The sequence below is a fragment of the Trachypithecus francoisi genome, unplaced genomic scaffold, assembly GCF_009764315.1.
Source record: "Trachypithecus francoisi isolate TF-2019V2 unplaced genomic scaffold, Tfra_2.0 Lachesis_group10, whole genome shotgun sequence".
Classification (NCBI taxonomy): domain Eukaryota; kingdom Metazoa; phylum Chordata; class Mammalia; order Primates; family Cercopithecidae; genus Trachypithecus; species Trachypithecus francoisi.
In genome coordinates this window covers 42,069,663-42,090,471 of record NW_022681455.1, presented here as the reverse complement: position 1 = coordinate 42,090,471, position 20,809 = coordinate 42,069,663, and the positions used below count along the sequence as shown (strand labels likewise).

At 51.2% G+C, this 20,809-nt stretch overlaps 3 protein-coding genes across 8 annotated transcripts in view; 2 read left to right on the top strand and 1 right to left on the bottom strand.

Annotated features, from left to right (window-relative positions):
* Positions 1–7,108, top strand: part of CCND3 (cyclin D3) — a 122,400-nt gene extending 115,292 nt beyond the window's left edge. Inside the window, exons 1-5 of one of the 6 annotated variants that reach the window (XM_033217141.1) lie at positions 214–1,105; positions 1,475–1,690; positions 4,655–4,814; positions 5,355–5,491; positions 5,941–7,108. In XM_033217141.1, coding sequence (XP_033073032.1) covers positions 1,058–1,105; positions 1,475–1,690; positions 4,655–4,814; positions 5,355–5,491; positions 5,941–6,108 — 729 coding nt within the window. In that variant the 5' untranslated portion in view covers positions 214–1,057 and the 3' untranslated portion in view covers positions 6,109–7,108. Of the gene's footprint in view, positions 1–213; positions 1,106–1,474; positions 1,691–2,602; positions 2,621–4,654; positions 4,815–5,354; positions 5,492–5,940 lie in introns of those variants that run through there. The other 5 variants (XM_033217139.1, XM_033217142.1, XM_033217140.1 and 2 more) reach the window with 5 other exon arrangements.
* Positions 7,109–8,155: 1,047 nt separating this feature from the next.
* Positions 8,156–20,809, top strand: part of MED20 (mediator complex subunit 20) — a 30,328-nt gene continuing 17,674 nt past the window's right edge. Inside the window, exon 1 of the mRNA XM_033217146.1 lies at positions 8,156–8,524. Within this exon, the coding sequence (XP_033073037.1) occupies positions 8,484–8,524 (41 nt within the window). The 5' untranslated portion in view covers positions 8,156–8,483. The remainder of the gene's footprint in view (positions 8,525–20,809) is intronic.
* Positions 8,662–20,801, bottom strand: BYSL (bystin like). Its single transcript, XM_033217138.1, has 7 exons — positions 20,198–20,801; positions 14,147–14,309; positions 11,438–11,576; positions 10,941–11,074; positions 10,156–10,316; positions 9,883–9,985; positions 8,662–9,343 (listed from the first exon to the last, which is right to left on the bottom strand). The coding sequence occupies exons 1-7, from the start codon at positions 20,463–20,465 to the stop codon at positions 8,998–9,000; spliced, it is 1,314 nt and encodes a 437-aa protein (XP_033073029.1). The 5' UTR covers positions 20,466–20,801; the 3' UTR covers positions 8,662–8,997.

The following is a 20,809-nucleotide window of genomic DNA, read 5'->3' as shown; positions in this document are numbered from 1 at the left end:
AAGCAAAATGGGAGGGCCCGTGGGTGGGTAGGAGGCCCACCCCCTAGAAAGTTCTATGCACCCGGTGGTCCAGAGGGCCCGGAGTGCCCGGAAGCCGGCCGACTTGCGCTCAGCGGCCCAATGGGGCCGCGGGAGGGAGGGGAGACCGCCCAGCCAGCCCTTTCCGTCCGGGGCGCCGCAGCCCCGCCCCTCGGAGCGTTGCGACGTCCGAGCATTCCACGGTTGCTACATCGTCGCGAGGGGCGGGGCGCCTGTCAGGGAAGCGGCGCGCGCGGGCGGCGGGCGGGCTGGGGATCCGCCGCGCAGTGCCAGCGCCAGCGCCAGACCCGCGCTCCGCGCTCTCCGACCCGTCGCCTGCCTTGGGACTCGCGAGCCCGCACTCCCGCCCTGCCTGTGCGCTGCCCGAGTATGGAGCTGCTGTGTTGCGAAGGCACCCGGCACGCGCCCCGGGCCGGGCCGGACCCGCGGCTACTCGGGGACCAGCGTGTCCTGCAGAGCTTGCTCCGCCTGGAGGAGCGCTACGTGCCCCGCGCCTCCTACTTCCAGTGCGTGCAGCGGGAGATAAAGCCGCACATGCGGAAGATGCTGGCTTACTGGATGCTGGAGGTACCGCCCGACGCGTCCCCCTCCCCCACCGCTCCCGGGTCTGGACACACCGGGGCCGCCCTGTCGGGACATCGCGGTCCCCACAGCGATCTGCAGGATGCTCCGAGGCTAAGACTCTCGGGGCCTGGCCTTCCACTAGGGCACCCTAGCCAGCTGCCTCCCTTGCTTTCCCAAGCCCTAATCGGCTCCTCCCGACTGTGAGTGCCAGTCACTTGGCACCCTAACTGTGCCTCTCTTCGGGCCGAGAAAACGGGACCAGGGACATCCTCTCCCCTTCGGCTTCTCACAGCGTCTCCCGCTTCCCTCCCCCTCCTGGCCTTCTCCGGAGAGCGCGCCTGGAAAACCCTGGGCTCGGCCGCCCCCGCCCGGGAGCCGGTTCCTGTGTCTGTCGCGGGGTTCTGGCGGGGAAGGCGATGGGGGTGGCGCGCGCCCTGTTCCGGCCGACAGGGAAATGAAAAGTGCGGGAGGCAGCGGCAGGAGCCTCCTCCCTTCCCCTCGGGTGTGTGCAGTGGTGGCGGTGATGGGGGTGAGGTCCCAGCTCTCTGGCTACCATGGGTGATCCTTGCGTCCCACTTCCCGTCGCTGTGGGGGAGGGGAGTCTCCGTTTGGAATCCTTCGTGAGGAAGGGCTCCTTGACTTTACCACCCCCACCCCACCAAGTGGAGAGGGGAGGAGGCCGCGCAGAGGAAGTGGGGGGCGTCACCTTGGGGAGGGCCCATCCTCCTCTTGTATTGGTCCTTGTCTCTGTAAGTAGCTTACCCTCTCTCCCGTTTTTGCTCCCTATCCCACCTCACTTCAGCGCCCCCACCCCCGCGCTGCTGTGTTCCCCACGCTCTGGCCCCAGCAGTGACTGTGCGCCCACCCCCAGGTATGTGAGGAGCAGCGCTGTGAGGAGGAAGTCTTCCCCCTGGCCATGAACTACCTGGATCGCTACCTGTCCTGTGTCCCCACCCGAAAGGCGCAGTTGCAGCTCCTGGGTGCGGTCTGCATGCTGCTGGCCTCCAAGCTGCGCGAGACCACGCCCCTGACCATCGAAAAACTGTGCATCTACACCGACCACGCTGTCTCTCCCCGCCAGTTGCGGGTGCGTGTGTAACCCCCCCCACCCCCGACACATACTGTCTCCCACTTTCCAGGAAAAGGAAAGCTTGAGATATCAGAGGCTTTCTGCTCCCTGGAGAGGGAGCAAGGCGATCAGGATCTTTGGGAAGGGAATTGGGGTGGAACAAACGATGGGGCAGTGTGGTGTGATGGTTAGTGTCACTCCTGCCCAGGCTCCAGCTGCAGGCAGGCATTAAACCCCCTCCTGACCTCCAGGGGATGCCACTCCTTCCTGGTCTTTCCCCCAGATAGCAACAAGTCAAACTGCATGTCCACACTCACTAGTACTTTGCCTCTGGGTTTACGCAGCCACCATGAGTTATTTATTGGCAGCAGAAGGGCATGCCTGCACACCCCCACTGGAGTAGGGGAGTGGAATGTGCTTCATGTGGGGGAGGGGGTTTGCCTTGGTTGAGTCTTTATCCTCATGTGGACTTTGTGATAGAAAAACCTCCCAGAGCCAATTAAAGCCAGGCTCTGATTGCTTTAAGGAAGGGCTGATGTATTTCATCCCACCTTCTTTGCTTCCTCTTATATCCCGGAAGAGACAGCTTCTTCCTAATCCTTTCCTGTCCTCCTTCTGAGGAACTGGAGCAGCTGCTTTGGGCCTGGTGGAAACAGCTCCCTCTACCCCCCTTAGCCAAAGGCCCAAGCTGAGGGACAGGCAGGGAGGTGAGCTGCAGCTGCTTCCGATGTGATAATGGTGCCCCCTCCCCCGGCCCGCCCTCTCTGACCAAGGTCTTTCATAACCCTGTGGGGAGCTGCTGTCACTCCTGTGGTTTGGGAAGTGGCTCCCTGGGCCTCTTGCTGGAAACTTGCGCTGGGCTCAGACAGGGCAGGAAAGTCACCGGTTCTGTCCCGCCTCAGAAGGAGCCTCAGTCCTGCCTCAGAAGTCTTGTGGGATCTGGAAGAGGTTATTTAGGACATGCAGATTGTCTCCTAGGGGGCTGGGGGGAGAGGGTGGGTGAGCTGGCACCTTCTTCCACCTTGCTCTGTGGCGGGCCAAGTCTTCTGCTGACCCTGAGAGGAGTCTCTGGGCCCCATCTCCCAGGGAGGAGGGCAGCAAGCAGGCTGCTGTGATTGGCTGGCAGGGAAGCCAGGGTACTGGGGCCCCCGACTGCTGTGAGTCGAGGAACAGGATTCCTCTTCCTGCCAAGTAGCTCAGAGATGGGAGTAGGAGGCCAGAGTTGGGAATCCAGGAGGCTCCACAGCTCTTTGTGATGAATCTGGTAGTTTTTGGCAAGTCTGAAGTTGGAGCTAGTTTCCAGGGCCAGAGAGCAAGATGTTTTTGGTGGGGTTGGGGCTGGAAGGTAGAAGGGGAACTTCCTTTTTGTGAAAAGATGGAGGTGGTGTGTGTGCCCACATATGAGGGTTTTTCAGTGCAGGCAAAAAGTACTCTTCCCTTTGTCTGAGCTGGGGGTGGAGTGCCCAGAAGACTTCCTAGAAGGTCAAGGTTGGAAGAGACCTCTGAGAACTCCAATTGGTCCATATCCGTGTGCAGCATAGGAGGCTGAGGCCCAAGGAGGGAGGGAAAGATCCCTGCCTCAGCATCGCACTGAGCAGATGAGTGTAGAACCTGGGTCTTCTAGCTAGACCAGGTTGTCTAAAAAGTCAGGGATGTGGTGGCCGCTGCCACCCACTGAAGCTAAGCACTCCCAGGGGTGTGTTCTCCACCAATTAACACTGGGATTCTCTGGTTGCCTGGATATGGGGCAGGGTGGCCACCTTCCCTCCAACATGACCCCTTGCCTCCCCATAGGGAGAGTCCCACCCCCAGTTGCCTTCCAGATGCTTCCTTAGAAGCTGGGTCCCTTCTGTTAACTGCTGAGTTAGGAGTTGGCTCCTGGGACATTAACTGGGAGTAGCGTTGTCATTTCTCTGCCTCACTTCTGGCCAGGCTGTTTTCTCTAGGGCTCTTTGAGGGTAGGGACTGATTTGAGAGGCTGACACCACCTAAGCTGGGGCCAAGACAGAGACAGCTGTGGCTGGGGCCTGGAAGAGGTTGGGTGGGGTTGCCATTTCTGCCTCAATAAGGAGTCAAACCCACAAGTTCCTTCCTGAGATAAAACAATGAAGAAATCCTCGTGTGTGCAACTCAGAAATGGGGCCAGGTCTGGGAACCCATGATGAGTGGATTGGGGTGAGGCTTCCAGGCTTCTCCCAAAACCTAGTACTGGCAGGTGGGCTTGGGTAGGTGAGGATAGGACTTGATCCCTCAGGAATCATTTGGAGCCATCCTGTCTGGCTTGGCCTCCACCTATCCTCCTGAAAGTCAAGTGGCATGGGGCACTATGGGTTCCGGCTAAAGGGGGTGGGGAGGGGTGCTATACTTCAGGACCTGTCCCTGATATCCTACCAAGGGGATGTGGCTTGGGTTGGGCAATCTCCCCTTTGAGGAACCTCAGAAAAGGCTCAGTGGCTGTCATTGGAGGAGTCATACTCCCTCCTGTTGATTCAAGAGGTGTGGACTTGGCTGGGATGCAGAGTTGCAGGGGAAGGTAGTGGTGATCTGCCCTTTCACAAATCCTTGGGGTTGGGAGAGTCTTTCTGCTTCATCCCAGAGGAGTCCCCAGTTCATAGTGATGCTGTGGTATCTGCTGCTTCCGTCTTTCAGCCCTGGCTGGAGAAATCCTCAGAGCCCTGAATGAAGTCAGGAGAAGGCCTGAATTATTGGCCCCTTAAACATAACCAGACAGGATTAAAAGGGATAATCCATGTAAAGCATGTTGTCCTGGCACCTAGTAAATGATCAGTAAGTGCTCAAAGCACATGCCCCCTCCTCTTCCCTGCCTTGAACTCCATGGTGCCTGGCCTTAAAATCAGAAACTGAGGTCTTGGGCTTTAAAAGTTGGATGGGCTTCCCTGCCTATGAGACTTTGAGACTTCTGCTTTACTCCTTCCTCTTCCCTTCTCCAGCCACTGACCCACCCTTTTCCCCCTTTTCCAGGACTGGGAGGTGCTGGTCCTAGGGAAGCTCAAGTGGGACCTGGCTGCTGTGATTGCACATGATTTCCTGGCCCTCATTCTGCACCGGCTTTCTCTGCCCCGTGACCGACAGGCCCTGGTCAAAAAGCATGCCCAGACCTTTTTGGCCCTCTGTGCTACAGGTAAGAGCCCTGTGCACATTTTTGCCAAATTGGAAAAATCATTAGACTTATAAGGGTGAAAGGTAACTAGGAGATTCTGGTTTATACTGTCAAAATTCATTTGTGAAAGTTACATCCCCTCTGAGCCCCCAGTCTCGATACAGAAAAGCAGGTCATAATCAGCTCTGTGGGATCTCAGACCCCTCCAGTTTGTAGGAGGGACACCGAGGGTATAGAGAGAAGTGACTCGCCCAAGGTCTGACAGTGAACATGTTGGGAACAGAACCCCTGTCTCTTGGCCCTAGTTGTGTTCCCACACTAGGGAGTGTCTTGTCTATTCCCTGGACCTATGGAAACTGGCAGTTGGTCCTGATCTCTAGGAAAGATACTCTTTCCTGTCTTCCTCCCTTGCCGATATCTTGCCCCTCCCACTGCTGGAGTTTTCTAGCATGTCCTCTGCTCTACTCATGCTGCCTGGCACTTTTCGAGGAGTCGGAAGTCCATGCTGGCTGTTATCCTTCAGGTTTCCTCATCTCATGGTTCCCTTTCCTCCTCTCCAAGATTATACCTTTGCCATGTACCCGCCATCCATGATCGCCACGGGCAGCATTGGGGCTGCAGTGCAAGGCCTGGGTGCCTGCTCCATGTCCGGGGATGAGCTCACAGAGCTGCTGGCAGGGATCACTGGCACTGAAGTGGTGAGTGCTGGGCAGCTGGGCAGCAGCCTCTCCATTCATATAGTGCTATGCCCGGAGCCTCCAGTAGAGGGAAACCTCCAACCCCAACCTGGTCCCAAGTCCTGGTTTCACAACCTTGGGGCTTTGTGGCTTTTTATCTCCTGCCTTGGTCTGGAGAAGAGCAAGTATCTTGGGTGGGGTGAAGGGCACTGGCCCTAGGGGCTCTTTTCTTGCCAAGTGGTGTGCTGGAGTGGGGGTGGAGGATTCGGTGTCAGATGCAGGGCTGCTCTCACACTCCCTTGCCACATCCTCTTGCTAGTTTCTGAGAACTGAAGAGCGATTCCTGGGGCTGGGCTGTGGCCTAACCTCCCCAGACTTCCCCATGTGTTGGGAGCTGTCCTTCCCCTGCACCTGCTGCCAGATGCTATGGGGGGGAGTGTTCGCTCCTCACTGTTCTCCCATGTTCCCAGGACTGCCTGCGGGCCTGTCAGGAGCAGATCGAAGCTGCACTCAGGGAGAGCCTCAGGGAAGCCGCCCAGACCAGCTCCAGCCCAGCGCCCAAAGCCCCCCGGGGCTCCAGCAGCCAAGGGCCCAGCCAGACCAGCACTCCTACAGATGTCACAGCCATACACCTGTAGCCCTGGAGAGGCCCTCTGGAGTGGCCACTAAGCAGAGGAGGGGCCACTGCCACCCACCTCCCTGCCTCCAGGAACAAATCACACCACATCTGAAGCCTGAAGGGGCGTCTGTTCCCCCTTCACAAAGCCCAAGGAGTCTGGTCCTACCCATCCCCGCAGTGTGCACTAAGGGGCCTGGCCAGCCACGTCTGCATTTCGGTGGCTAGTCAAGCTCCTCCTCCCTGCATCTGACCAGCAGCGCCTTTCCCAACTCTAGCTGGGGGTGGGCCAGGCTGATGGGACAGAATTGGATACATATGCCAGCATTCCTTTTGAGCGCCCCCCACCCCTGGGGGCTGTTTTCAACTGCCAAAATGCTCTAGTGCCTTCTGAAGGTGTTGCCCCTTCTAGGGTTTATTGCATTTGGATTGGGGTCCCTCTGAAATTTCATGCATGCTAGACACGTATGAGGGGGAATAGTCTAGATGGCTCCTCTCAGTACTTTTGGAGGCCCCTATATAATCCGTGCTGACAGCTGCTCCTAGAGGGAGGGGCCTAGGCCTTAGCCAGAGAAGCTATAAATTCCTTTTTGCTTTGCTTTCTGCTCAGCTTCTGTGTGATTGACAGCTTTGCTGCCGAAGGCTCATTTTAATTTATTAATTGCTTTGAGCACAACTGTAAGAGGACATAACGGGGTCCTGGCCATCCCACAAGTGGTGGTAACCCTGGTGGTTGCTGTTTTCCTCCCTTCTGCTACTGGCAAAAGGATCATTGTGGCCGAGGAGCTGCTACAGCCTGGGGTGGGGTCATGCCCTCCTCTCCCGTCGTCCCTCTGCCCCATCCTCCAGCAGGGAAAATGCAACAGGGATGCCCTGGAGGTGGCTGAGCCCCTGTCTAGAGAGGGAGGCAAGCCCTGTTGACACAGGTCTTTCCTAAGGCCATAAGGTTTAGGCTGGTGGCCCAGGACCATCATCCTACTGTAATAAAGATTGTGAAATAAAACTGGCTTTGGCTTCTTGGATTGGTGTGTGGGTTAAGTCTATTTCTGGACTGTATGAGGTAAGGAGACGGAAGTCAGTGGTCTAAAGCAGGGATCATTGAGCCTTTTCTGTAAAGGGCTGGATATTTAGGCTTTGCGGGCTATATGGTCTCTGACCCAAATATAATCAGTTCTGCTTTATAATGTGACCTATGCGTTCCTGAAAATCACTATGCCATGCAATTTGCAAAATAAAAACCACAGGTCTCATGGGAAAAATGGGGCTTGAAGCACAACACTCAAACGAGTGACACATTTTTAAAAAAGGATAGCTTAGTTTTTACATATATCAAATGGTTGAGAAATACATAAATATTACAATAAATATGGCCTTTTACCTTGAAGACATGCACTTTGCTTTTGGAAGTGGATGTTGGAAGGGTTGCTCAACACAGGTGGGGAGCTGAGTGAGGTAGCTAGTACATGTTCAGGTGTGAGTTTTGTGTACTAGTTAGGCTTGGTTCAGCTGGGTACAGTTTCCCATATTCACCTAATGTTTCTCGAGGATGAAATCATACACGAGCAAACATTAGGCCTGCATTATGATCAAACTGTTCCCAAATATATTAAATGGGTTGGAACAAATGCACAATTTCGGAAGCAAATAAGGGTTATAGGATTATACTTAACTCTGCTGTTGTAGCACAAAAGCAGCCACAGGAAACATGTAATGGGTGAGCGTGGCTGTTCCAACAAACTTACGGATGCTGAAACTGGAATTTCATGTAATTCCTACCTATCACAAAATACTGTTGCTTTTTTCCCCCATTTAAAAATGGAAAAATCATTCTTAGCTCATGGGCCACACAAAAATGGGCACTTGGGCTGGGTGCGGTGGCTCACGCCTGTCATCCCAGCACTTTGGGAGGCTGAGGCCAGTGGATCACCTGAGGTCAGGAGTTCGAGACCAGCCTGGCCAACCTGGTGAAACCCCATCTCTACTAAAAATACAAAAATCAGCCAGGCGTGGTGGCATGCACCTGTAGTCTCAGCTACTCAGGAGGCTGAGGCAGGAGAAACTATCGAACCCAGGAGGCAGAGGCTGCAGTGAGCCAAGATCATGCCACTGTACTCCAGCCTGGGCAACAGAGCGAGACTCTGTCTCAAAAAATAAATCAACAAAAAAAGGGGCACTTGGCCGTAGTTTACTAGTCACTAAAGCTTTCATTGGCTGAAGAGCCAGAAAGGGAGCCTGTTTGATGCTAGCTCTGATCTAACCATTCTTGGGCCCAGCCTTATTTTCTGGCCTTTCTTGACTGTATCTCTGCTTTCCTCAAGTTTTCTCTTGTAGTCCTTTGATCCACAGCTGACACATGACCATCTTTGGATAACCTGCTCCTGGCTGCTGCAGCCTGTGATGGGGGAAGGCAGAGGATGTGTCCCCAGGTGGCTAACAAGGTGAGTGTAGCCTGGAGAAACAAGCTTGGAGATCAAGGGAGGTGGGTCCCATATAAATGGGACAAGAATGTGTCCTCCATCTTCCAGATACTAACAGGAGTAATGCCCACCTCCACTGACTACACCAAACACAGAGGTTCAATAAATATCTGCCTTTGCCTTTATCCACAGTGACCTGACACAGTAGCCATAGAAAAAGTACTCACCCCAAGCCCCAGCTGGGGACGGGGAATGCCAGTGTATGGTATAAGTCGGCTCTCAGAACTGAACAGGTATAAGGGCCTAGAATGGAAGAGGGAACCAGCCAGACCCTCAGTCCTTCCTGTCCTGGACTGGGAGCCATAGATGTTCCTGTGATCTGTCACTGCCCTGATCTGGGTCTTTAGCCATTAAGGTTTGGTGTCATCTTCAGTCACCAATGGGGGTCTTGGTGTCCTTCCAAACCCCTTTGGCCAGGACAACTGACTGTTTTCTCACTCCATGGTGATGGGAACATCTTCTACATCTCGGGGGACTGCGCTCTGAAGCTCACGCCTGATTTCAGGGGATAGCTGTGGATGGGGCTGCAGCCGGAGCAGTTCTAAGAGGGCCTCTTTCTGGTCTGTGGCCAAGTCGGCCTTGTAGCGCTGTACCAAAGTCAGGAGGCACTGGTGCCAGAGCACAGGCAGTTCACGCTTCTCTGTCCGGAACCCCAGGAAGTGGAAGACTAGGGCATCCAGCACCCGGTAAGGCAGTGCATACTTCTTATCCAGCAGCAGTCGCAGGAAGATGCTGTTGGCACCACTGTATTCCATCTCAGCAATTTTCAGCATGGCCGCACTAGTGGGAAAGGGAGGTGGGGTAGAGTTAGCGGGGAAAACATTGGAAGAAGGATCCTACTTCTCCCTCTGTGCTTTCCCCCTTTTTTCTTCCCCTCTGCTGGCCCTTATACTATGGTATTCCCCAGGGACCTTCTCACCTACCCAATCATATTATACTCCCTTGACTTCAGTCACCATCTCTACAGGGATCCACCCAAATCTCTACCTCCAGCATAGACTGCTTGTTTCAGTACCCAACTAGAGTATGGTCCAAACATCTCAACGTCTCCACCCTAACTACGTTCTTCCTGTGTTTCCTACTCATTTGTTCATCTATTTACTGAGTACTTGCTTTATACCAGGCACTCAGGCCCTGTTGTTGCAGAACTTACATTTAGGGGGATAATGATACACCTACTCATTGGCTTAAACAAGCACAAACCCAAGGCTATCCTTAGCTTCTTCTCCATTCTACCCATCCCCAAGTCCTGGCAATTCCACTATCTGGATATCCACTGACCAGCCCCCACCCCCCCACTCCACCCCCAGCAACGCTACCTGGAGTGCAACACAGGGATGGAGCACTTGGTGATGATGCTACCCACAATGATGGCTTCCCGGAGGGTACAAGTGCCAGACTCGCACAGTGGAATCAGGACCCCTGGGGAGAGTCAAAGGGCAGTCACTATGAGCCCAGGATGAGAAAAAGGAGTTACAGCAGGAAGCATTCCACCCAGCCCAGGGACAGCTAGCAATTTCCCACACCAGGCCTGCTGTGTTCCCCATAGAAGCTCCAGCCCTTCCCCTTCTTCCCTGCCTCTGGGATCCCACCTTTGAACCAGGCTCCAGGTTTGAAAAGGGCTTTCTTGAGAGCCATGTAGAGATGGAAGTTGAGTCGTTTGTATTCGGCAATGTCATCTCGTACTCGTGGGAGCAGGACAAGGTTGTAGAAGCGCTGGGCCATGCGTTCCTTCAGGTTAGAGGCAAAAATCCTAGTGGGAGTTAAGTGGGGGAAGTTTCCAAGTCACACGACAGTCTGGACCCGGCCCATTAAATATCACCATGGATAGTACATACAAGAGGTTTTAAAGTAAAATATGAGACCTTTCTTTCAGTGAGGGATGTGTGGGAGCTGTGTGCATGCAATACCCATCAGCTTAGAGAGAGAATAGGAGGGGCAACGAGATATACCCAAATGGGGAGTGCCGTCTGTCTGTGGGAGAGCCAGAGCTCGTGCAAACTGATGGCCACTCAGCTACTCTCCTTCCTCTTGCTATCATGGCTCCTCTCGATTTTGCTATCACTAGGGCCCTGAGCATGCCTAGACAGTCACAGACTTCTGAGGGTCCTGCTACAGGGTTGTATCCAGTGGTTATAAAAGCCTCTCCCCTAGAAATTGATGATGGAGGGCTGTATCCCAGTGGCTATAAAAGCCTCTTCCCCTAGAAATTCATCACAGAGGGTCTTGGCCCCAAAAAATGACACAGGAAAAGCTAGCAAAATGATGCTATAAAGTAGCAGAGAGGGCCCTGGGGCCAGAGGCAAGGAAAGCCTGTCTGTCCCAAGCCCAGCCTGCACCTATAGACCCAAGGCCTGCAAACCCCCATCTACTCTACCTGGTGGCTTGGTACATGGCGGCTGCAGTCCAGGCCTCAGGCTCTGTGACGTAGAGGATTTGCTCCCAGTTGGAGAGTGCAGGGATGATCTTAAATGCCTTAGGCAGTTTTCCACTGCGGTACTTAGATAATACCTAGGGATGAGGGAGGTAAAACAATCACTGTCATCCACATATGGCAAGCTTGCTGTGGGCTAGGAACTTGTCTGGGTGCTTTTAATATATTAACTCATTTCATCCCCACAATAACCCTATAAGGAGGTGCCATTATTATGCTCGTTTTACAGATGACCAGTGAGAGTTCCAGTAACTGACCCAAGGTTGCCAAGTCATTTACAGGCAGAGCAGGAATCTGAAACCACACACTCTGCCTCTTAGGTCTGTTTTCTACTGCCATGACTTCTTTAGTATGAGATGCAGGCAAAAGGCAAAAGCCTGTGGCGGGAGCCCACAGCCCCCAAAGGGGTCTTCCACTGTGGCTCCCCTCTCAGCTCTTACCTCCCGGACCCCCCTGTAGACTTCTAGGACTCGGGGGTCCAGCTGGGGCATAGGGAAGCCCGACACCTCTGACATGACTGTCTCAACCTCTGTCTGCTTCTCAGTCAGCTTCTCCATGATGATGTCAGCCAAGGTGCGCCTAAGAGGGGAAGTGCCAAGGGGAGGGGAGAGAGGAGGGAAGGAGCACTGTGGTCACTGTCCAGGAAGCTCCAGATTCCCCACAGTCCCTTGTGAGCACTGACATACTGCGATCCTGCTGGGATGTGCAGCTTAGAGTTCCCTCTCTGTGCCCATTCATCCACCACAGACAGAATCACTGCAGGGTGCAAAGGAACTGAAAGTCATTCCATTTAGGACAAAGCTGGCAGTTGTATGGAGGTTATTATGAATCTCAATTCTGAAATCAGTCTGCCCAGGTTCAAATCCTGGCTTACCCACTCCCTGTATGATCTTGGGCATGTTACTTTACCTCTCTATGCCTCTGTTTCCTCATTTGTAAAATAGGAATAATAACGGTACCCAACTGAAAAGATTAATGGAAGGATTAAATAAGTTAATGTCTGTTCATTACTTGGAACGGTCAGTACACAGCAGTGTATCTATGGAAGTATTTCTAAGACTGATTATGTTCTTTTCAGCCTCCTTAAACACAGTATTGTTGGGTGTATCAAACATTATCTTAATGATTCAGCATTGCCATCACCGTGAGCTGTCATATAATACCAGTGCCTTCAGAGGCTGCTGAAGTGTATTTATTTATTTATTTTTGAGGCAGAGTCTAGCTCTGTTGCCCAGGTTGGCATGCAGTGGCACCATCATGGCTCATTGCAGCCTCTATCTCTCTGGCTCAAGCGATCTTCCTGCCTCAATCTCTCAAGTAGCTGGGACCACAGGCACATAGCACAAGGTCCAGCTAATATTTCATTCTTTTGTAGAGATAGGGTCGCCCCATGTTGCCCAGGCTGGTCTCACATTCCTGGGCTCCTGCTTTGGGATCCCAAAGTGCTGAGATTACAGGTCTGGGCCACCATGCCCAGACTGAAATGTATTTAAAGCTGCTCCTCAGTTGGGTGCAGTGGCTCATGTTTGTAATCTCAGTACTTTGCGAGGCTGAAGGAGGTGAATCACGTGAGGTCAGGAGTTTGAGACCAGGCTGGCCAACATGGTGAAACCCCGTCTCTACTAATAAAACAAAAAGTAGCCAGGCGTGGTGGTGCACGCCTGTAATCCCAGCTACTCGAGAGGCTGAGGTTGCAGTGAGCTGAGATCACACCACTGCCCTCCAGCGTGGGTTACAGAGTGAGACCCTGTCACAAAACAAAACAAAAAACAAACTGCTCCTCTTTTCTGAGGTCCTACTCAATGCCAGGCACTGAGTTTGGGACTTTTCAGTCCTAGAGTCAGTGCAACACTTATAGGACACGGAAACTTATGCAGACATGGGAACTGGGCCTCACAGCCGCCAGGTGGGGTTAAGAGTCAAACTCAGGTTTTTGAAAGTCTTAGGTTAAGGTGCTTTATAGTACCTTATAATGTGCCCCTAAACTAAATGGCCTCTGATTGTTGAATTCATGTGGATCTAGGCTTGCTTTCTGAAGACGCCAGCTATCATTTCTTACAACTGCCAGAAGTTCTGATTACTTCAAGGAGCTTGTCTATTCTATTTACTGCAAGTTGGAAAAGCATTCTGCTAAATTTGTCAGCATTATCAGTGAAGTAGGAGTTATGAGGTGCTGAGTGAGAACCTGAGAGGCTCTCTGGTGGGACAGGCCCAAGTACATATTTTGTGACATGTATTTCAACTGTTAGGCATCAATCTGGGAGAGGGGCTCATTTTCATTTCTTCATTCTGCATTTTCAAATAAGCTGCCACAGAATTTATCAGCCTCCTTGTCCTTTTACAGTATAATTAGCAATGAGAGATGCATCAACCCCAAACAATCTAAAGTATCAGGGACACCATTATGTTAATATCACAGGGTCAGAATGAACTGGTTGAGGACCCTTATCCTAGACTCCACTCCCCACGGCCAAAATTTATGGGCTCAGGAGTTTCACCACAGGCAGTCTAAATGCATGCATGTTTTGGAGCTAGCATTTATTATAGATGGGAATAAATTAGTGGTCCTAACTGGGAGCAGTCTTGCCTCCCAGAGGACATTTAGCAACGTCTGATATCATTTTTGGTTTTCATAATTAGAGGGAAGGTTGCTACTGGAGTCTAGAAGGTAGAGATCAGAGATATCTACTAAACATCCTACACTGCACAGGATAGCCTACACACACACATAAAATTACCCAGCCCAAAATATCAATAATGCTGAGGTTGAAAAACCCTGGCTTAAATGAAGCTTAGGATATGAACACTTGTCCAAGGAAGTTGAGCTTACCACTAAAAAAACTAAGAATACCAAAACCAGATGCAATAGGATGGCTCTCTCCAGAGGTGTAAAATGGGCCTGGAGCTGTTTCCCTGGCAATTGGGCAGCTGTACAATAAATGGACAGAAGGACACAATGTTTTCTGAGGCTGGATCATTCCCACTCACAGTGGTCCGCTGAGGATGGGCCAGTTTTGTCAAGGCGGTCCCCTACAACTAGCAACTCCAGGCCCTTTCCTAAAGTAGGGAATCGTTAAGTCTGCCAGGGAACTTGTTTTTCCTGTGGGAACTTTCTACAAGGATCCATTATCCCAAATCCCCAGACCTACCTGGCAGGAGGGTTCTTGTTCATGAACATCTCTATGGCACGCTCATCCTCAGGGTCCACGACCATCTCTGCATGGTGGCTCACCCCTGTCATTGTGGCAGCCTTCTCCAGGGTGGGCCACTCCTCGTCCTCGTCATCTGACCCATCCTGAGGCATTCTTGGACCTAGAAGGGGGAAGACTAAATGGATGAGCACAGCAATAGGTAGCTGAGGGATTTAGTCAGTTTAACTTTAGTCATAATGTAGTACAGGCCTCACATGTGGTTGTGATAGACACAATTATGTGCACTGAAACAAATGAGGCATGCATTAGCTCCCTGTCCCCAGGGGCTTGCAATCATGCTTGAGAAACAAAATGTATACACAGGAAACAATGAGAAAGCAATGGCCATAAATAATAGTTAACATACCATACTCAGTTATGTAGAAGGAACTTTTTTTTTTTTTGAGACAGAGTCTCGCTCTGTCGCCCAGGCTGGAGTGCAGTTGCGCAATCTCGGCTCACTGCAAGCTCCGCCTCCCAGGTTCAAGCCATTCTCCTGCCTCAGCCTCCCAAGTAGCTGGGACTACAGGCGCCCCGCCACCGGTTAATTTTTTATATTTTTAGTACAGTCGGGGTTTCACCACGTTGGCCAGGCTGGTCTTGATCTCCCGACCCCTAGTGATCTGCTCACCTCGGCCTCCCAAAGTGCTGGGATTACAGGCGTGAGCCACCGCGCCCTGCCTGTAGAAGGAACTTCTTTTTTTTTTTTTTTTTTTTTGAGACGGAGTCTCGCTCTGTCGCCCAGGCTGGAGTACAGTGGCCGGATCTCAGCTCACTGCAAGAGATGGCGGGTCTACGCCATTCTCCTGCCTCAGCCTCCCGGACTACAGGCGCCCGCCACCTCGCCTGGCTAGTTTTTTTTTTTTTTTTTTTTTTTTAGTAGAGACGGGGTTTCACCGTGTTAGCCAGGCTGGTCTTGATCTCCTGACCTCGTAATCCGCCCGTCTCGGCCTCCCAAAGTGCTGGGATTACAGGCCTGAGCCACCGCGCCCGGCCTGTAGAAGGAACTTCTAAACACTGTACCCATGTTAACTGTTTAATCCTTATAAACCCAAGAAGTGGCCGGGCGCGGTGGCTCACGTCTGTAATCCCAGCACTCTGGGAGGCTGAGGCGGGCGGATCATGAGGTCAAGAGATTGAGACCATCCTGGTCAACATGGTGAAACCCTGTCTGTACTAAAAATACAAAAATTAGCTGGGTGTGGTGGTGCATGCCTGTAGTCCCAGCTACTTGGGAGGCTGAGGCAGGAGAATCCCTTAAACCCGGGAGGTGGAGGTTGCAGTGAGCCAAGGTCACGCCACTGCACTCCAGCCTGGCAACAGAGTGAGACGCTGGCAAAAAAAAAAAAACATAAAATTAAAAAAAATAAATAAACCTTCTTATGGAACATTGGCAAAAACTTAAAAAATAAAATAAAATAAATAAATAAACCCAAGAAGTGGATACCATTATTATACCCAGTTTCAGATGAGGACACTGAAGCATCAAAAAGTTGATAATTTGCCCCAGACAGGTAATCTGGGTCTAGACTGCATTCTTCACCACTATTCTACACATATTAGGGTTTGATTATATGCCACAATGAGTGGTAGAGATAACATATGCACTTAGAGGATGAGTGGCGAGGACAATTAGACACTGGGTAGGCAGTTTGGGAGCAGGAGGAGGGTGTTCCAGATGCAGAGAAAATAAGGCTTCGGATTTAAGTGTCTCCTAGGCAATAGCAATAAATAATGCTAGGTAGGTGGGAAAGGTGAAGCCAGACTAGAGGGCCTTTAAAGTCAAGCAGTGGAGTTCAGATTTCAATCCACCAGTCTACTTAAATGAAGTTGGCTGGGCATGGTGGCTCATGCCTGTAATCCCAGCACTTTGGAAGACCGAAGTGGGTGGATCATCTGAGATCGGGAGTTCGAGACCAGTCTGACCAACAAGGAGAAGCCCTGTCTCTACTAAAAATACAAAAAATTAGCTGGGCGTGGTGGCATGCACCTGTAATCCCACCTACTCGGGAGGGAGGCCGAGGCAGGAGAATCGCTTGAACCAGGGAGTCGGAGGTTGCAGTGAGCCGAGATCGCGCCACTGCACTCCAGCCCAGAGCAAGACTCTGTCTCAAAAAAAAAAAAAAAAGAAAAAAAAAAAAGGGGGCCGGGCGTGGTGGCTCATGCCTGTAATCCCAGCACTTTGGGAGGCTGAGGCGGGCAGATCACGAGGTCAGAAGATCGAGACCATCCTGGCTAACACAGTGAAACCCAGTCTCTACTAAAAATACAAAAAATTAGCCAGGCCTGGTGGCAGGCGCCTGTAGTCCCAGCTACTCGGGAGGCTAAGGCAGGAGAACGGCGTGAACCCGGGAGGCGGAGCTTGCAGTGAGCCAAGACTGCGCCACTGCACTCCAGCCTGGGTGACAGAGCAAGACTCCGTCTCAAAAACAAAAATAAATAAATAAAAATAAATAAATAAAATAAATGAAGTTAGTCCATTTAAATAACTTCCATTTTTGGAAGGCTACATGTCTGGGCATCTGGAAAGGGGGGCTAATAATCCAAGTGGGGAGCTATAATGCTATGTATCAATAGGTCATTAACAACAAAGGCAGTGGCAGTATGTGATAAATGCTAAGGGGGAACAGACATTTTGTCTCCACGCGCCAACAGTCTCCCAAATGTGTACTTTGTAGGTGGTTCTCCTTAGTGCCAGACCCTAACTCCAGGTGTCTCCTGTACAACTGCTCTTGGATGACTCACAGTCACCTCAAATCTCACCCATCATCAACTATATTAATTTTCTTTCCCTCCCAGGTCTACAATGCTAACCATCCACAGCTTAGGAAATGGTACCATTGTCCATCCAATGCTAAGCCTGGGAGGTACTCCTGCCTCATCCCTTGCCCTCACCCTCAACATCCAATCAATTACTAAATTCTATTCAATTTTACCTCATAGACTGTCTCTCACATGCTTCACAGCCCCATCTAAGCCTAGATCAGCATCATTTCTTGTCTGGATTTATTCAAAAGTCGCCCACTCATCTCCATGTTTCTGACCTTGCTTCCCTCCAACTCATTTTCCACTCTGCAGACAGTAATCTTCCAGAAACACATATTTGATTTGATTAGCCCTATACTTAAATTCTCCAGTAGCTTTCCATTCTTCCCATTGCTGTTAGGATGGTTTTTAAATCTTTTGCAAGTTTGGCTCCTACCTACCTGACCATCATTCATTACCCATTAACCCAGTCATTCAGCAAACACCGAGCACCTACACTATATGTTAGGCACTGTTGGGGGTGCTGGCAATATATCCATGAACAAGAGAAATCAAAAGACTTTGTTCTATACAGCTTACATTCTAATTGGAGGAGACAGTCTATGACCATACCACCCTGAACGCACCAGATCCTGTCTAATTGGAAAAGACAGACATAAATAAATATATAAATATACTGGGTTAACATATAAGTACTATGGGCCGGGTGTGGTGGCTCATGCCTGTAATCCTAGCACTTTGGGAGGCCGGGGCGGGTGGATCACCTGAGGTCAGGAGTTCGAGGCCAGGCTGGCCAACATGGTAAAACCCCCATCTCTACTAAAAATACAAAAAAAAAATTAGCTGGGCGTGGTGGCAGGTGCCTATAATCCCACCTACTTGGGAGGCTGAGGCAGGAGAATCACTTGAACCCAGGAGGTGGAGGTTGCAGTGAGCCGAGATCACAGCATTGCATTCCAGCCTAGGCAATGGAGCAAGACTCTGTCTCAAAAAAAAAAAAAAAAGTACTATGAAAAAGGATATGGCAGAAATATTAGGAGTATGGAGATGGAGTAGAGTGCTGCAATCGTAAATGGAGTGGACAGGCCTCTCTGAGAAAGTAACCCTACAAGTGTATGAGAACAAACTATCCCAGAGAAAAGGAACAACCAGGCCAAACACCCTAATTTCCCATGTTTAAGGCACAATGAAGCCTATATAGGTGGAGTGGAATGCGCAAAGAGGAAAGCAGTAGAAGAGGTCAGACTGGTAAAGGAGGCAGATCATAAAGCGCATTGTAGACCATTGTAATCCCCCACCTGTGGAGTGCTTTGTAGAGAGTATGAGATATGGCAGGGTGCAGTAGCTCACACCTGTAATCTCAGCACTTTGGGAGGCCAAGGCAGAGAGGATCACTTGAGCCTAGGAGTTTGAGACCAACCTGGGCACCACTGTGAGCCCTCATCTCTACAAATAATTACAGAATTAGCGGCTGGGCACGGTGGCTCACACCTGTAACCCCAGCATTTTGGGAGGCTGAGGTGGGCGGATCACTTGAGGTCAAGAGTTCAAGACCAGCCTGGCCAACATGGTGAAACGCCATCTCTACTGAAAATACAAAAATCAGCTGGATGTGATGGCTCATGCCTGTAATCTTCACTACTAAAGAGGCTGAGGCAGAAGAACTGCTTGGTCCTAGGTGGCAGAGGTTGCAGTGAGTTGAGATCGTGCCACTGCACTACAGCCTGGGCCGTCTCAAAAAAGAAAAAAAAAAAAAAAATTAGTTGGACATGCTGGCACACACCTGTGGTCCTAGCTATGTGGGAGGCTGAGGTGGGAAGATAGCTGGAGCCCAGGAGATTGAGGCTGTAGTGAGCTATGATTGTGCCACTGCACTCTAGCCTGGGTGACAGAGCGAGAGACTCTATCTCAAAAAAAAAAAAAAAAGAAAGAAAAAGAAAGAAAGGAGAATATGAGATACTAACGAGGAGGCTACTGTGATAATCCAGGTGAGAGACTGGTAGCTTCAACAGGATGGTGTTCCAAAGCGGTGAAAAGTTGTTTGATTTTGAATATACTTTGAAGGCAGAGTCATCAGAATTTTCTTACGGATCAGATGTGGGGAGGGAGAGACAGAGAGAGGAGATAGGGTGGGGGAGAGAGGGAGAGACGGGGAGAGAGAGAGAGGAGTCTAAAGTTTGTCTTGAGCAAATGAAAGAATATGCTACTAACAGGGAAGACAACGGTGAGAGAAGCAGGTTTGGAGAGAAGGTCAGGATTTCTGTTTTGTACATGTTAAATTCGAGCTGTTAGATTTCAAATTGGAGTTGCCAAGTAGGCAGTTGAATATAAGAATATGGATTTCATGGAAGAGGTCAGGGCTAGACTATAAAGTTAGGAGTAGTCACCCAAGAGATGGTATTTAAACCATGAAACTTGCCAGCACCAGAGAATATTTGAAGAGGTCAGAGGACTGAGGATAAGAGGTTGCAGTAAGAGTCAGTCAAGGATACTGAGAAGTGAGGTGGCAGTAAAACAGGAGTGTTGATGTCTTAAAACCCAAGTAAGGATACTGCCAGGAGGCCACTATTCAGTTGCGTCAAATATTGCTTTAGATGAGATCTGAAAAACGGATGAAGCATCTCAGAGGTCAACACTCCCTCCTTAGTGAGAAAATATCAAACGTCTTTCATCTCTCTCCCTCTTTGGCTGCTAAACAATGTGTTTTCTGCTCATAAGACTTCCCATTCGTTTTTCAGTTCTCAACTTAAAAGGTCCTGCTGCAATCGGAGAAGCTTCTCCAGACCAGTGCTATTGTTGCCAGGGAAGCGATACTTTATCATGGAAAAATATTATTCTAAGAGTCTACTTAATTGACCCTCTACTGGGCTTGACTGTAAGGTCCTTAAGTCAGACGTGCCTATGTAGTTTACTTCTGTACCCAAACATTCGATAGAACTCCGAGCATAGTGCAAAGCTCGTAGTGGGTATCCCATATATATTTACAAAACCAATGGAAAATGCTAGGGTGGAGCGAGCGATTACTGTTGGCCTAACTTAGGGGATGTGTAGAAGGGAGTGCCTAAACTAGGAGCGGACGCGGAGGGCTCTGGACACGGTTCAATCTCCCATTCCACTACTTTTGCAAGTGTAATACAGACCCTTTGTTGACTCGAAGCAATTCCCCTGCCAGACACTTTTTAGCTGTCCACCCCGCCCCACTACTGGCCACTGTCTTCCTCGGATCTCATTCCAGACACTCACCCAGCCTCGTGGTGCGTTCCCGCGACGCCGCGGGCTTGTCCCCAGTCCCATGCTCGGCCTCGAGCTCCTCCTGTTGCTGCCGTGCTTGCTGCAAAATCCGCCGGCTCAGCCGGGGTCCCACATACTCTTCCTCCGTTTCTCCGGTCCTGCGACCCCGCCGCTTCTCCCGGACCCCTGCCCGCACCGCATTCCCAGCCAGGATCTGATCGGCCAGGGGCGCATGTTTTTCCTGACCCCCGACCCCACGGGCCGCCTTGAATTTGGGCATTTTTCTCGAAAACGTTGCCGGGGAAGTTCGCACGTGGGGACGGCGAAAAGGCCAGAATGCGCTTGCGCGATGGACTCCCAGCTCCCAAGAGGCCACGCGGCGATCACAGCGCCCCCTAGCATTCGGAGGCCAGAAGCGCCATCAGCGCCGCCCCTCCCACTAAAAGAGCTCCCGGGTTCCGGAGCTGGACTCCCCAATATATTCACAGCCTTTAACGTTAGCTTCTCTCAACAGTGCAGTCTTTGAGTGTCGCTCTCTTAGCTTCATGGATCTAGGCCTAGAGTGCTCAGCCAAACGGGAATGTCTGGATTTAGAAACCTGTGGGCGGGAATCCGCAGATGATG

Coding starts and splice junctions, on each gene's coding strand:
- BYSL (XM_033217138.1), bottom strand. CDS start 20,465: ATGCCCAAATTCAAGGCGGCCCGTGGGGTCGGGGGTCAGGAAAAACAT. Junction 11,075..11,437: donor TCTACAGGGGGGTCCGGGAG/GTAAGAGCTGAG, acceptor CCTCATCCCTAG/GTATTATCTAAGTACCGCAG. Junction 9,986..10,155: donor ACCTGGAGCCTGGTTCAAAG/GTGGGATCCCAG, acceptor GACTCTCCCCAG/GGGTCCTGATTCCACTGTGC.